Below are 17663 nucleotides of genomic sequence, written 5' to 3' on the forward strand. Positions count from 1 at the left end.
TATGAACCGTTCGAACGTTTTATTCCCCAATTAATCGAAAAAAAATACCAGTTCATTTCGATAGGATAATCAGACTGATTTTACAATTTATTAATCAGTTAACAATATAATTACTTATTATTCTTATTACATATATTTTGGAATAATATATGCATTTGCTTATCAACCATATTTACTTAAATGTTGATTAAGTTATTAACATCATAGTTTAATAGTTTTCTGGTGAAAAATTAAGCAAATTTATCGTTTTTAATGTTTGTTGTTGGGCTCTTCATATATAATTCGTTTTTTCTGTGTATATCTTAGGGGAACATTTTTTTTTAGCATTTTTTGGTTCGGTGTGAAAAAGGGGGAAATTGGTTAACATCCAAACTCTTCCTAACACAAAGTTTATGCTCAAAACTAAACTAAACTACTTCCCACATAACACAATAATGAATATTCAAACTATCCATCAGATTATTTTATTTTACAATAAATAAATAAAACATCAATGAAGGTATCGGCGTGGCCAAGTTTTTCCATGAAGCTTGTTTTTTCTAATTAAAACCCCCCGCGCGAATTATGTATTATGTCGCGGCAAGGGTTTTTTAAAATTAAAACAACAATATTTGATTAGAGCGATTTGACTAGGGCGAGGTGACTAAAATCAGACTGCTTTATTTCCATTATTTACTTAAAATGAAGCTTATTATAAAAATGCTTATAAATTAATATATATCACATTTCATTTTACATACGTTATTTTAAATATATATATATTGAATATATCTTGAGAAATATTATTGTCAAGTTCTACATTTCGTGTTGGAAGGTCGGAACTAGCGTTATGTTGCAATTTATCTTAACAGTTCGTCAAACTTATCAACTGTACCGTCAGGTGTTTTGACATGATTGTGAACATATGTAACTCGCGTTCGTCATATATTTACATTTGAAGTTGCTTTTGTTCATGACATAATTAAATATCATTATTTTTAAAATAATTTTTAAGAAGTCGTTCTTTTTGTCACATTTGCTTCTACTGCACCATTTTGTGTATTTTTTTAACCCTCAAGTACTAACAATTTTCAGTTGCATCTTTTTATTACGATATTTTCGCTACTTATGCCTTCATTTTATACTTCATTGTTCTTATGTAGAAGGACCCAACTGATATTTCTAAAAAGTCGTATCGTCGGTCCAGAGATCCGCATATAATGACGGACAGCAGCAGTGTGCATGTGGAGGGACAACGATATCCACCTTATGGTCACATAGCGCAAACAGCGACAACCAATGTTAATGTCAAAGATAGTGAAAAATATGTATTAAACAAGCATAATTCTTTCAAGGATTCGGCGTGTAAACCTACCGATCAAACAGACCAGCCATTAACAGTAATGATACCACGTGCTAAATACCATGCTTCTGTGTCGCCCCAAACTGAATTATTCCACCAACATGTAATAATGGAACATACCAAAAACCACCATGAACAACAACGAATACCACAAAAGCAGCATAATAAATCAGATATTGCCACTTCAATGACACTAAGGCGGGACAACAATTGCAATATTGTGGTAAGCAGAATACAAAACACTATGTAAGGGTGTTCGATGTCTTGGTTTTGTAGCAATTATTTAATTTTGGCACAAAATTAGATTCACATACATAAGGAAATCCCCAAACCCGTGCTGAATGCTTGCCTAACCTAAACAAATACAAGTTTAAACACGTAAGCAACAGCTATTTCTCAGTTAAGGTGGGACCGAACATTTTATATTCGCAATTTGCAAGAGTCAAACCGGATATTTATTTTTAGATATTGGAAAATTTACATTAAACAAGTAATAAAGGGCTATGTTCGGTTGTAAGTAAACATCTTATACTCACATAATTTGTAAAGGTGAAGAAATATATTTTGGTATGGGCAATACCTAAATAAATAAAAAATATGCATGTGAATTCAATATTCCTTATTCGGCGCAATCGTGCATTGATTACAGTCATATTTGGTAAAACATACGCATAATATCAATCTAAAATGTAGATCAAAGCCTTACTATGTTTGACTAAATTTTGCGTCATGCCCTACTTTTATAATAAATTCGTACAATAAATTACGATATTTATTATACTTGTATTAGGGGAGTGGGAAGTTATACTACATAGGTAATACCAGATGACATAATGCTGAAGCAATATAAACAAAATTAAAAGGAGCTAAACTCTGTATATTCGGTATAAAAGCGAAAAGTTAACTGAAGGGTCGGATATCATTAAAGTGAAATCCGCAATTACTTAGTTGTCAATATAAGGAATAAGGGGGCTATACAAAAATCTTGGCCGATTTCATTTGTAATCATGCTAAACCATATACTGCTCCACGGATCATATATAGGTATAAAAGATGATAAATAATTCTTAATATAATATCCCTGATCTAAGGGATTAGTCTCATCAGTAAAAATTCAGCACATAATAGAAGTGACGTCCAGTGTTATTGGAAGCCCTATTCTGATAATAAGAATCTGAATTTTGACTTCTCAACACCAAAAGTTTTTTTTAACGGATTTCGCGACTTCCAGAAGTTTCACTTCATTTAGGGATATGTGTTTGTGATGCTTTTAGTTGCACATTTTAGTTTCATTTTCTTTATTTCGATTTTTCAAACTTTTAATCGCTTTTTTCATAGGACTCCTAAAATAAATAGTATTTCAGTAAACTACCACTGTCCACTGAAAAAAGTTTCAAACATAAATACAGCTGAAGCTAATAAAAGCGTATTAAAAAGTCTTTAAGTTTTCGCTTGTAATCATAATCATAAAGTATTATCTAAAATTATGCTTGCTTGAATCGATTTTATGGTGAGTTTGTATCGATGTTATTTCATACTTTTACAAACAAAATAGTATAAGTTATCAATTATTGTTTATTCTTGATTTATCTGAAAGCTTAGTATATTATATTATGTTATATTATGTCACACCATTGAAAAATTGTTAAAATCTTGTTTCATACATATTTATGTAATCATACTAATCCAGTATTTATATATCTCATTTAGCAAAAACAGAAAAAACAATCATCAAAAAAACTAAATATCAGGGGATCTAAACATGTAGAGGTGATCTCCGGTCGAAACGTTGAGAACGACGACTGTGAACTAACAAACATGCATCTGCATCAGTTGGGAGCTCTTGTTTCAGCTGGATATGAGGTGTCAGCCTTAGTTAGTGAAAATATATTAATCACCAGCAGCAATGAAAAAAACGAGCAGATAACATTGGCTTTCAACCCCAACTGTGACATTATTGATGAGTTCAATTCACAAAAACACCGATCTAATATCAATATAGGCGACGATGTTGCTAAAAACGATAAGTTTATAGATTCAATCATTGATAATAATAAACGAATAGTTCGATTGAATCAAGCCACGCTCTCTCCAAGTGAACAACAGAAGCAGCAGCTGGATCAAGTCAAACTAGTTAACCAATGTTCATATAGATCGTCAAGTGAAAACCGTAGTTCTGGCAAAGATGAAAATAAGTAAGTTTGGTTAATTTTACTCCATCAGCAATAAAATCTACTTATGCTCAATCCATTGCTTCAGATTTTTTTTTTTTGTAGTTACCACTCTTACAAATCTATAAATCACAGCAATTTTCAACATCTGCAACCACATATCTTACAAAGCCTAATTGCTTACGGACTACATATGGACCCTTGTACCTAGGAATTCATTTTATATTTTCCCTACAGTAATATCTACATTCTTTATTACTACCAAGCCTCCTACCTCGAACTCTTTAGGTGGCCTATGGTTTCGTTCGAAATTCCTCTGATTGTCCAACTGAGATTTTATAATGGCAACATCAGCTTTATTCCTTAAATCTTCAAGATTTTCGATAGGTTTAGCATAAACGTCATGAAGGTATTCAGTTAACTCATCAACTTGCTCTCCCCTTTGCTCAGCACCAAACAGCAACGGACCCGGAGTTTGTTTAGTGGCCCAGTGTATAGTATTGTTTATAGCGAACTCTACCGCAGTTAGCTTTTTCTTCCAATCGGCAATATTTATTCGCTCAGTAACTATTGCCAAAATGTCCTTTAAACACGATTTACACGCTACCTGGCCGTTAGACTGCATTCAAAATGTGGTTAACATTGCATTCCTTACAAAAATCTTCAAATTCATTGAAAGTAAAAGCTGTTCCCCGGTCACTTATGAACCTTCGAAGACGACTGTAATCTACAAAGTACTTCTTAAGCACACATATAGTTTCTTTTAAGCTATTATTCACCAGCTTCACAAATTTAGTAAACACGTCCACTATTACAAGAACACGTTTATGTTATTATATATTTATATATTATATAAAATATTAGTGCTTTTGGATTTGATTTGCGCACTTATTAACTTCTTGGTAGCCATAGTTTTCGTGTACCGTTCTCATAACACTTTCTTGCATTTCTGCCGGCAAATACAATTGTTGATACTGTCCACTTATGCGAAACACCAGACCATGGTTCCCTGAGCCAATAACTCATCGATTGTTCTTTGAATTTCAAACTTCTCCATAAACGAGAGTCTTCTCGGACTACTGTACACTGGATTTAGTCTTCAATTTAATATGCATTGAGTAACCATTAACCTCCGACCCATTAGTGTCTGGACACTTTTCGTTTAATTGTGCATATATTATGTACAGTGCTAGCAGACTGGCAACTAGCTAGTGGGCTTCTATATACAAAATCAAGAAAGCGAAGTGCACGGACAAATTTTTCCGAAACACGAAACTTATTTTAAGCTCTTATGTTAAATAACTCCTTTGGCTTAAAACTAATTGTCTTTGTTTGGCACAATGCTATTTGCATTTTGTTTAAAAGGTCACGCCCAACCAGCACTGGTAAAATCTCATCTGAATCTGGCAAAATAGCATTATTGTGGAGCAATTCTTGCTGAAAAAATATAAATTTACATGTGAAAATGCCATAAATTCTTAATTGCTTATTACCGATTCCACGATATTGTGTCAACTTTTGTTCCCTGTTGGGGTTTACTGATTATGACACGTAAGACCGTTTTATGAAACTAATGGCACCGCCAGTATCAAATTAAGCAAAAAGAGGAATTATTTCAGTGCACTTTTCTTTATTGAGGAAGGCAACACTCACCAAATTATTTGAAGAAAATCGTTCTGCCAGTTGACGGACTTCAGGATTTGCATCATCTCCTACAGCGGCTGCAATATAACGGTTGTTTCTTGTAGCGTAACGAGGACAGTTTTGGCGTGTGTGGCCGATTTCAGAGCACATGAAGCATGAATTTGGTGGACGTCTGGGATCCGTACAAGCATTCGGATAGTGGCCATGTTGAAAGCAACTAAAACAATATCCACTTTTCCACTTAAAGCTGGTTTGGCCTTTGTCGGGATGGTCGCTGGGACTGTGAAAATTTTCCGCTTCTTTTCATAGAGCTCCATAAGAGTCTTCAAATCTCTGATTGAATTGGCGCCATATAACATCGGTACATAAGAAAATTTGTCATTTAAACAATCAATGATTATATCATCCAAATCAGCTTCAAGTACTTTAACTCGGCTAGCAATATATTGCATTTCGACAATGTATTATCGCGGTGTTTCTGCTGGTTTAATGCGACGTGATTTAAACTTATTGAAAATACGAACACATTGCAGCAGCATCAATGAATATTTTAGCGTGGCAAATTTGTAAATGACGAGCAGCAATTAACTTGTATCTGTCACTGCAACGACAAACATCAAACATCGCATTCATTCGTGACATCTTGAAACTCAGAACCGTCAAATTTATTCATCAGTGCATCAAGTTCAGCTATATCAATTCTACGACTGTCAGCTGGGTTAAGATCCCGTTATAGCTCGTTTTTACGAGTTCTTCATGAGCCTTCAGGTCATCAACTAAAGTAACACGAGCCAGCAAACCCTGCCGGTATCCCCATCTGGCACGCTCTCACCTGGCACGTTCTCAATCAAAATCAATACCCGCTGCTGCTAAAGTATTGATAATTTGCTGTCGTGTAATCATATTTGCCATCGCGACTCAAACTTTTTAAAAATTTTTAATGATCCGTTTTTTGGGCATTTGGATTACCTTTATTTTTTTCAATAGTCGCCTTCGTTTTCTAAGCCTTGCGAATACAATTCAAGAAAAAACCGAAGCCCCCCTTTAATGACTGCTGTCAAAACAACGTGGTGCTGCCAAATTCAAAATAGCTTAGAATACCTTAAAAAACTTATTACACTTCAGAGTTATATCTAGTGAGCGATAAATTAAAATCATCTTATAACTATTAACTAAAAGCACAAAGATTTTACTAACATATAAATGTTTACTTTTCTATCTGAAAGTATTCCATATCATGTTATCGTATTGTAACGGATTTCTCGATAAATCGTCTAACTATAACTCACTCTTGAGCTCTATCACTGGATTGTTAAATTAAAGTCCCAATTTAATGCTGTACACTTATCTTTATTTCCAATTCCAACGACTTAACACTTATTGCTCGCTATTCGAACTTATAACATATAGCTTAATTGCTCTGTACACGGCAACACTCTAATTAGAACTGTGTCTGCTGCACAATCCGGCAGCCCTTATATAGTAAATTTTTAACAAAAATTCGCTACTAGAACATTCTGGCAACTACGAATTCGCTGTCTAGTTGCTTCTGACAGTTTATCGTTAATTCTGATATGTTCTGATACTCGTATTCATCACAGTATTATAAGAGTTAACTATTATTATTCTGTGTGCAATAAAAAACTGTTATCAAATAACTGTATCAACGGTATCAACATCAGCAAGAGTTGGGGACTGAGATATGATTATTGGTAGGAATAATCTAACGACAAAAGGGGGGACAACTATTGATGCAGTTTTCGGTAGAAAAATTAAACATTTTATATTTCATTTTAGCTATCATAATCCACTAGTAAATACAGTTATTTGATAACAGTTACTTTGTAAACGAAAAACACGGTGCGAGGAGTCCCTCCGCGCCTAAAAGTGAAATTTCATGATGGCAAATTGGAAACATGAAAGGATTGAAATCAATATAACACAATACAAGTTTTTTTTTTTGACCAAACATTTTTTTCAATTTAATTCTCACTTTCAGCGGGCGCTGTATTTATTGTTATCAAATAACTGTTACTTTGTAAACGAAAAACACGGTGCGAGGAGTCCCTCCGCGCCTAAAAGTGAAATTTCATGATGGCAAATTGGAAACATGAAAGGATTGAAATCAATATAACATAATATTTTTGGCAAATACAAATTTTTTTTTTGACAAAAATTTGTTTTCAATTTAATTCTCACTTTCAGTGATAAATGAGATATGAAATGTTTAATTTTTCTACCGAAAACTGCATCAATAGTGGTCCCTCCTTTTGTCGTTGGATTATTCCTACCAATAATCATATCTCAGTCCCCAACTCTTGCTGATGTTGATACTGTGACCCAGCCACACTTGAGTAATGAGCTTTTATTAGCAAATGAGGTGTAACAACGTAATATCTGTCTTTTTCATTTCGGTAGATGACAACACCTGAATTTCGAATTTCATTACATTGAAATCTCACAACAAATTAAAAATTTGGTACTTGTACAGTAGGTTCTTCATCGCTCATAAAGCTATCTGATAACATCAAAGTATTCGTCGGAAGACTGAATCGGTAAAATCATTGATGTGCACGGAGACTTTGGCAATTATATACTATCATCGAAATGTCTTTTTTCGAGTTAATAAAGTCGAATAATTGGTTATCTAATGTGCAAATAGGATTTGCCGCAATTTGATATTCTTATTTCGCAAAGGGCTTTGCTTTTGAAACGTTACTTTTCCAGAAATCAACATTTGAAGAAGGCTCAGAACTTGTAGACAGATTACTAGTTACCGTATTTGATAACTCTTTTTCCATTTCTGCTCGCTTTCGTGCTCTGTAATCACAATAAGATTGAGCTGTTTTCTTGATTTTATCGAACCAGTGGAAATACGCGAAGTAGCGATCCTCACGCTTCTTCATGTCTCCCTATAAAATTGGTTTAAAATTATTGTTATAATTGTGGAGAATAAAAATAAGTTTTCCGCGAAATTGTAAATTTAAACACCTAACAAACAATCCCCAAATCAACAGTAACGTACTTTCAGAAAACCTCGACTCCACTGTGTGTCCTGCAGCCTCCTCATTTTAATTATATTCAACGAAAGATGCACTACACGGCAAATGTCGTCCTGAAGCCATCTTTTTAAACATTTTGAAAACGGCAGCGGCATATCAAACAGCTGATGTACACAATTTTGTTTTTGCCGTCCTAAACCTTTCACCTCAATAAAATTTAAATATTATGTTCAAAGTAAAATTTGTTGTGCAAAAATAAGTAAATATCCTACCGTACGGTCTATTGAAGCGGATGTAAAAGCGGTGATGAGTGTTCATTGACATTGCGCTCTCATAAGAAAGGTCGTATCAGCTGATTCGGTCGACGGTTTTGCATCGGTGACTGTTTGTGCCATTACCACTGCGCGTTACACGTCTAACGCAACCTTTCCCGAATCCCCATTAGAAGTTTCGCTTCAAAAAATATAACTTTTATTTTGTGAGGAAAATATACAAATTTAAAAATAATCATATTTGATATTTGATCATTTCCTCATAAATGTTACGGTGCCTGGTTTATAGAAAATAAAACTTAGAGCTTTTTAAACCGATTTGTGACGCTGAAAAAAGAATCTCTCCATCCTTGCAACGCAAGTGCTGCCCGTCGTAGGAACATGTGGTATAGTTTGTACGATTCACTACTCTCTAACGCTTGCCGCATCGAATACAGATATTTATTACATCAACGTAGCAATCTAAGGTTTGGGAGCGTTAAAATGTTTCAATTCAAGAAGTAAGTTAAATGATAAAATGTTTAACAATTCTGGGATTGTATAGCCAGAAAGTCTAATAAATGGGTACATTGCAGTTTAGTTATTGTATGACCATTAGTTTTAAACTATATATTATTAAAATGTATGTAAATATTAATAAAAATTTATTATTAAATCTTTACAGCCTACTCGACTCTATGGATGTTTGGTTTGGACATTATCAACGAAATAAGCTGTAAGGCTTATATATTTTGACTCTCGTAACAGGTTGCTACAGAGTATAATGGCCGATTCACATACAACTTTCCTCGCTTGGCTTGACAATTCATATTTTAACAACAAAGCGAAAAAGAAAAGCATATGTCAGAATGAACACTTCACTTGTCGTGCTACTCGTTAAAAAAATGGCGACGTTTGCTTGGAAAAGCATAAAAAGATGAGAGTTCTCCAACATTGTACTTCACTTTGTTGTTACAAAAGCATACATCGAACTTCTCTGTCAAAGCAAAGCCAAGAAAAAGTTCTATGTGAATTAGCCATAATAGTTTCGTTCACCTAACGGTTAATTGTGACACCTAAAACTATTCCATATATATATATATATATATGTATATATGTACTATATATTATTAAAATTATATATTATTAAAATATATACCTTATAGGACCCCGTCCACGCGTTGCTGTGGCTAAGATATACATTAATTGTAAACTATGCAATACAGCAAAATTGTATTTATGAATAAAAACGAAAACCTTATCTCCGGTGTAAGCACAACCTCGCGGATCTCTTTTAGATTTGAAAATGATTATTACTCATTTTCTTCGATTTGTTATTAAGCACAAATAAACATATAATAAAATATGTTGATTTCTTTAATTTTGTTAATTTTATATTCAAATTTGAAACAAATGAGTAATTTTCAAAGATGTTAGTTGTTGAAAGAAGTTAGTTGATGAAAGAGAATAGATCATTCTTAATTTTTAAGAATATTATATTTATATAGTTTTAAATTATAAAAATGTTTAATTCAATTTAATTCAGCTCTATTGGAATCGTACATTCTGACAGTATCATTGGAAACGTGGCAAGAGGACCATTTCTCCATTAAATTTTTTAGTCAAAATGGTTGCTACAATAACGTTTCCTGTAATCTTTTTGATTACCAAACGTCTACCAAAGCATAAGGGAGGTGAATTGGAATTACTCTGAATAATTTTCAATCAAAGATTTTTTAATGTCATTTCGAGTATATCTAGATAATTTACGTTTTCATTTTCATTAACAACAGTAGCGAATCATTAAAATAGACGATATCTCGCCACCAATTTTCAGCCAAATCGGTTAAACCGTTCTTGAGTTATAAATATTAGTTACAATACTCAATACAAATACGACTCTATTTTATATACATATGTAAGATTAGGAATCGTTTGCTGTTTTTAAGCTTTTTCAGACAATTTTTTTCTCTGCGTAAGAACCATCTTCGTACTTCAAGCAATATTCTAAAAAAAGAATTAGCGAAATTGGGTCATCGGTTTTCGAGATTTGCGCTTAGCAACACATTCAGTGATTCAGTTTTATATTATAGATATTACATTCGGACATTCGATGCTATGACTATGATATACAATAAATATGGTACTTTTACACATACAATAAACAATTTAATATAGTGAAAATTTTATTTACGAATAAAAGCGAACACGAAATTGCCGGTATAAGAAACCAAGGCATTGTACTTTTGGTTGATAATAGAAAATGATTCATACAAATATTTGTCAATGGAAATTTACTGAAAATTTTATTTAATAATTTTTTTTTTTTGTGAAAACATGCTTATGTTTGCAATTTTTTTTATGATTTTAGCAATTTGAGATTTTAACTATCCTACCATTTATGTTGGATTAACTTGGACACCCTGCTAAATTTTACTAAAATCGGTTCAGTAGTATAGGAGACAACCGCGGACAAAACGTGACATGTAATTTTTATATACATATATAGATATATGATTGGAATGACGAGGAACGGTACGAGTTGGAAGAAGTTGAACTCCGGTTGATTGTCTGTCCGTTCGTCCGTCTGTGCGATAACTTGTGTAAGACTTCAGATATCGCGATACATGTCTTCCTGGTATTGCAGATTTGAGGATGCTATAACTAAGCTACAAATTAAAATCTGTAATTTTGTATGGGTCCTGGAAGTATGCCCCTCCATGTGGTTTGAAAATTTTTCAAAAGTGGACTTGGTCCAGGTCTCTAAAATCTTAGAAGTATATATCTCACAAACCACTTAAATCAAATCGACCAAACTTGCTCAGGACAAGTTCTTCCAGCATTTCCTCATATTGTCCGAGGAATTTAAATTTAACCTCTTAAGTCATAAAGTACAAAAGTATGTCTATGGGTGTACAATAATATGCTTCGTTTCAGCAATGTTTTTATTCCGTTTGGGGGTTTGTGGAGTTTCTTTTTTCCTTATACAGTTATCGCACTTTTAGTAGCATTGACCATTAAATTTGTATACGGTGTGGGCGTGATTATTTATACGACTTCGTCCATTTTCATACGTAATAGTTAAATATCTCATTTTCCAGATCAACTGAGGCGCAATCTCTTGGGGAATCTACAGTTCAGACTACTGTAAAACCTTTACACATTTGCTTTGACGTGCTGACTTCCAACACAAATGATGTAAGTATTAATACAAATAAATGTTAATATATGTATATACAGCCTTTTCCTCCGTTACGTGTGGTTTTCAATGACAGCTTTTATTTGATTTATACGTTTGCACGTATGCAAATAGTGCGAATTTGCCAAAATCATGGTTCAGCAAAAGAAACAACCAGTTTACTAAAGGAAATTTTTGATGAGCGCATTATCTCGAGTCGTGGGACTGTGGTGGGACTATTTTTGTGGGATTATGTGAAGCCACTTGTCTACGCATATAAGCCTGAGACGATTGACGCCTTGGAATAGAATATTCGGAGCGTTAATGCTGACATACGGTCTCAATTGCTGTAAAAAGTGGTAGAAGATTAGGCCTCTCGGCTGCAATTTTATTAATTTTTATGGCAAACCTTTATCTTTATAACTAAGCTTAATTCTTGGCCATTACTTTTCTTTTTCTTCACGAAACAAAATGTCTAAAAAAACACCTTTTATTAAATTTCACAGTAAAAATAGCACGGATAGGATGATATTATTCTGCCCATATTAAATTTCAATTCCACATCTCAGCAACAACCAATTTCATCCAAATTTGATAATATTATTCTCACATGTCACAGTGTGCAAATCGATCGGCGATTTCGGACTTCAGTATCCCCCGCTTAATTGAGCCCTGGTTAATTGATTTTCCCGATTGTTTGAACCACCTAAACGGTCAAAAATATAATGTATACAAAATACGTGTAAATTTTACTGCATAATTGAACCCGGTTAGTAGGACAATGCACAAAAAAAATTACAGACTTCTTTAATTAACATTTTAAAAATGTAATAATGCGAGTGCTGTATATATATATAATGATATTAATTGTTTTTGTCCCTTAAGTATATTTTTTTTTATAACAATGGTCTCTAAATATATAAGTTGCATTGTCTTGTTTTTGTTCATCATATTTTTTACGTTAAAAGTTCAAAATTTTATTTAAATATCATTACTAAAAACTAAGTAAATACTTAAAGTACACATTTGAATTTTTTAATTGATTAAGTTATAAGCGGGATTCCGGCAATTGAACGAATTGTTCAATTAAACAAGTATCGGTTAATTGATTCTCCGGATAATTTAACTTCAAAAATTGCACAATACTATATAACCATGACAAAAAAGAAGAAAATCGATTTAATTTATGGATCTAAGCCCCATGTTAGTTAAGGGTGCTAAGTTTCTAATAATAATTTATTAAATAAAACCCTATTTTTTTTTTGTTAATAGGATGCGAACACGATGGCAGAACGAGATGTCGGCTCTACATTTCTGTTGCCGCATACACACCTTTATGAACCTGACAAGGTAAGCTGTTATTTTTTTTTATCTTTTTTCAATATATTAAATTGTTTGCAAGATCTAAGCCACAGTTAAATTTTAAATTAGAAACAATTTAGGCTTAACCTTTGTGTTTAAATTAAAAGCCAAACATAGGAGGAGGTGTCTCTTTCATCTACTTCAAATCGAAGTCTTTCTTATACTAGATTCCAAACAGCAATTCATGACAACATCCGATACATATTATTTTCTTTTCTAGCAAGGAAGTGATATATCTGGTTTCGATTCATTCTAACATATAGCGGAACTGTTGTGAAAATTAACAGATGGTCTAAAACTCATTTAAGGATTTTGGTTTGTATGTATATGCATGTATAAATATATAATATTTACTTATTTATGTATATATTAGCTTATTTGTATCTTTTTGTAATTGATATATAAGTTACAGTCATGCAGGGACTTGTTGCATGCTTCACTGTAATATTTAGTACTTCTGACGTATTTCTTACATGAATTATCGCACTTTTAGCTGTTTTCAACATAACCGTTATACATGGGGTGGGCGTGGTTATCACTGTGTGAGGAGGTCCTAATAGGACTTGTTCCGAAGAAGATTGGGATATAGCTTTGTGGTTTGTGATATATCTGCTTTACAGTTATTAAAGAAGGGAACCACGCCCACGTTTAAAAACTTTTAAACCTTGACGCCCTTCTCTACATCGATGTATTGAGCATTCCAAGCATTTTATAAGTTTTCGTCTAACGGAATTTCGACGTCTGTTGCTCCCACTGCAGACCTTTTGCTTCCATTGCACCACACAATGCAGCCTCCTCCATGCTGATAGTCTTATTCATTTTTTTATCTTTTAGCACTTAACCCTCCTTACGCTATACAAATATACGACCATCAGATTCAAAAAAATTAAATTTGTACTCATCGGTTAAAATTACAGAATCGCCAAATTCGTTATCACGGTGGATATACTCTTTAAAATATAGTAAACGTTCCGCAATATTTCTCTTTGATAATTGTGGCTTCTTTCGTGGCGTATATGCTCTAAAATCGGGTAAAAGCAAGAATTTCCTAACAGTTTGAGGGTTGAGTTTTGCAATACCCCAACTCCTTAGCGTTAGCAACAGCGTATATTTGGGGGGCTTCCTTGATACTCCGAGCAACTTTACTTTCAGCCTGGAGACATTTTTTTGAACGTTCCACTACCATCAAATTTTCCAACTCCACCAGTCTTTTAGAATTTAGCAGTAATATACTGAACAATAGTGTGTGTTTTTTGAAAATATTGCCTATTTTGCTAGTACTTTTGTTCTATTGCCAATATTTGACTACCAGCGCCTGTACGTCTTGAAATGTTTGTTTATAACGAAATATAACGTATTAAAATTTTTTCATTTCAGATTTGTTCGGTACAGTTCGGTATTGGAATAACAACTGATCTGCTCATTAGCGAGTTGCTTACAGACTTGTTATGAATTTCTTGTCGGAAATAAGTTATAATTATGCAATTATTGTAGTTGCTATTGCAAAGTGTAATAAGCCCTCATGTGTTGTGTCCATATGCGATTTGGCACGTGTACCTATATCTCCTTAGTTCAATACAACAATATTTATTTATTTTCAACTTTAAGAATATAACAATTATTTAATAGTTAACTATTCCCTGAATAGCGTACATTAAGTTTGCCACGAAATATAAATATTAGCGGGATAATTTAGCCATGTCCGTCTGTATATACGCGGACTAGTCCCTCAGTTTCTAAGGTATCGATCTAAAATTTTGCACACGTCCTTTTCTCTCCAATTAGTTGCAAATTTGTTAGAACCGCCGATGTCGCACGACTATAGCATATATTGCAATACATAGCTGCCATACAAACCGATCGATCAAAATCAAGTTCATGTATGCAGAAGTTTTTTATTTGACTACAAGTAGATATCTTCACAAAATTCGGCGCGGATTATTGCACAAAATTGTTCAGATCGGAGCACTATAGCTTATAGCTGCCATATAAACTGAACGGTCAAAATCAAGTACTTTTATAGAATACTTTTTTTTTGTGAAGGGTATTATAGCTTCCGTTCAGCCGAAGGACGTTTTTCTTATTTTTTAAATGATTTAAACCATTTTGCAATACATTGTTGAGAGTGAGCAACTGACCGACACGTGCGACCGAAAAAAATGCTGCAACCAGTGGTGTCTAGAGCAACGACCGGCGTTAACAATTATGTTTTAATTCAATTAAATTTCAATTTGATGATGCCAGCTGATATATATGCAATTTTTGCTGATGAGCTGGATGAGCAGCAGCTATACCAACTTCCCCGTAGGGGCAACTTTCGTCGTTGGTTTCCCTCTGGGTTGTCCAATATACCAAGAAAAATAGTAACTAGCTGTCAGTATTAATTGGCATAGCGCACCAAATTGGTTGACAAGCACAAAATTGTTTTACTATACTACCAATTTGTCACCAAAAGAATTATTTATGAGAATAAAATTATAAAAATCCATTAGCTTTACTGCCGTACTTAGTTGCCAAGACGAATGATGATTTCAAATTTACAAATAACAATAATATGTATGTATGTATGTATTGTTTATGCCATTTACAATGCTTGATCAGCCAGTAATCGAATTATGAGGCCACAATTCACACATCTCGAATTATATACTCAAAGCAAACCGCATAACATAGTAGCTTTTGCGAACATTAATCGGCCATTATACGAATGTGTTTATATCGCTATTTGTGTGGCTGTTGCTATAATTTATTTGCATAGACGCATTTTTAATTATTTTTTGTAAGCCTTATTTACGAGATTTGACCCTTCTAGTTCCGGGAGCCGATATATCGGCTCCACCTGTACTGACGAAAAGTTCACAGTTTTACAAGCAAAACACAAGAAAAAACATCATCCACAAAGAGTTCAAACCAAAAAAATATTTTTTTTAAAATTATCTTGTAATGAAGTTATATCATTTATAACGCATTACAAATTTATTTTGAGATAGAGTTCTCCCATAAATGTAGTAAACCGTTACAAGGCGCGAGCCGATATATCGGCTCTTGCACTTTTCGCCAGTACAGCTGGAGCCGATATATCGGCTCGCGCCTTGTAACGGTTTACTACATTATGGCTCTCGGCACTAAAAGGGATAAATCTCGTAAATAAGGCTTACAAAAAATAAATAAAAATGCTATGCGAATAAATTATAGCAACAGCCACACAAGCGGCATTTCGGTGAAAGCTTCGCATAATAACTTTGTTGAAGATTAGAGGCGTTATGGATCGATTTCATCTACATTTAGTATTAACCTAAAGTACGCTCAAGAAAATGTTTGCTAACATATTTTATTAAGACAACCCACGCAATTTATTTTTGTTATATTGAATATTTATATGGATCGGTTTAATTTATTTTCACTTTTAACTATAGTATCTCCAATTATACGCTACTTAATTTTGCTAAATATCTCAAAAATTGACCGATATATGAGGTATATGGTCAAAGCAGCCGGAGGGATGGAATCATTATATTAGATATATTGTCGCTAGAGGAAGTACCGACACGATTTTTTCCATTTTTGCGCAAGACTACGTCCATCAAGAAAAAGTGCTCACTCAATTTAATTAAAACATCTCACAAATTGGCCGATTTTTTCGATATAAAGTCAGCTATGCGCACGGATGATGAGAGTTGTTAGCTATTAGATACACTACTTGCATATAGTTTTCTTCTTATATTAATTCGTACTTGATTATATTGTAACGTGAAAGTATCGGATGGAATTTAAATGGTGTCATATGGGATGTTGGCGTGGTTTTAGTCGGATTTAGACTATTTTTAAAATAAAGGTCTTAAGTGAATGTTATTAAATTTGGTTATGAGACTTCACCTAAAATTGAATGGCACCACCGGTTTAACCCAATTTTGGATTCGATCCTCATGCAAGCATACTATGCTATCCTTACTATTAAACTTATATTATTTTGGGCTGTAATTCGATATCACCCATTTTTCGCTTTATTATATAATGTAAAAAAAAAAAACAATTTTACTAAGTTCATTTGATATAGATTCAGTAGTTTTTGATTTTTGGCATCATATTAAAATTTAAAAAAACAGTCCACCGCACGTTTCGTTTAGTTAAAATATTTTGCTTAATATGCGAAATATCAAAACTACTTATACTTATACTTATAATAGATATTTTCAATATTGGTGATGGGAAAATATTCAGATTCAAATTGGCGTTATATGTGATCGGGTCCGAGGGCAGAGACCCTGGCAACAAAATATTTTGTTATAAAAAACTAAAACGTATTGGAGCTTTCACTGTATTTACTTCAAGTCGCCATTTTAAAAAAATTTACATGGCTTTGTTGGAGAATATATGATACATAACTATATGAATACTTAATATATATTAATATAAGTAAAAAAATGGGAAAAAACGAGTGAAACACTTCGTGCCAATGGTTACTTTTATCATTTTAATGTTAAATGTTATATCTTGTACTATACATCATTTTTTATTATAATATACATATACATAATACATCGTACATAAATCAATTGTATAAATTTGATTAGATATTTATGTTTGATTAATGGAAAAGTGAAATTATTATACGCCATGCATCAATAATATAATATACATATAAATAATGTGTTTTTGTCATAATTAACTACAATGTAATAAACAAAATTCAAAGTAACTCCAATTTATCAA

At 33.1% G+C, this 17663-nt stretch overlaps 2 protein-coding genes across 6 annotated transcripts in view; one reads left to right on the top strand and one right to left on the bottom strand.

The window, feature by feature from the left end:
- The window catches only part of LOC106624597 (mucin-4), a 37696-nt gene extending 23145 nt beyond the window's left edge, over positions 1-14551 (top strand). Inside the window, exons 7-13 of the mRNA XM_036378296.2 lie at positions 1143-1565; positions 3053-3537; positions 9096-9146; positions 11512-11608; positions 12861-12938; positions 13175-13269; positions 14328-14551. Of these exons, the coding sequence (XP_036234189.2) occupies positions 1143-1565; positions 3053-3537; positions 9096-9146; positions 11512-11608; positions 12861-12938; positions 13175-13213 (1173 nt within the window). The 3' untranslated portion in view covers positions 13214-13269; positions 14328-14551. The remainder of the gene's footprint in view (positions 1-1142; positions 1566-3052; positions 3538-9095; positions 9147-11511; positions 11609-12860; positions 12939-13174; positions 13270-14327) is intronic.
- LOC118683628 (putative 115 kDa protein in type-1 retrotransposable element R1DM) overlaps positions 3531-17663 on the bottom strand; it is a 36299-nt gene continuing 22166 nt past the window's right edge. Inside the window, exons 2-5 of one of the 5 annotated variants that reach the window (XR_011397275.1) lie at positions 8183-8612; positions 5167-8069; positions 5007-5083; positions 3531-4950 (exon numbers count right to left, since the gene is read on the bottom strand). The gene's annotated coding sequence lies outside the window, so the exon portion shown is untranslated. Of the gene's footprint in view, positions 8070-8182; positions 8613-17663 lie in introns of all 5 variants that reach the window. The other 4 variants (XR_011397276.1, XR_011397277.1, XR_011397274.1 and 1 more) reach the window with 4 other exon arrangements.

Source organism: Bactrocera oleae, chromosome X (assembly GCF_042242935.1).
Source record: "Bactrocera oleae isolate idBacOlea1 chromosome X, idBacOlea1, whole genome shotgun sequence".
In the NCBI taxonomy this organism is placed as follows: domain Eukaryota; kingdom Metazoa; phylum Arthropoda; class Insecta; order Diptera; family Tephritidae; genus Bactrocera; species Bactrocera oleae.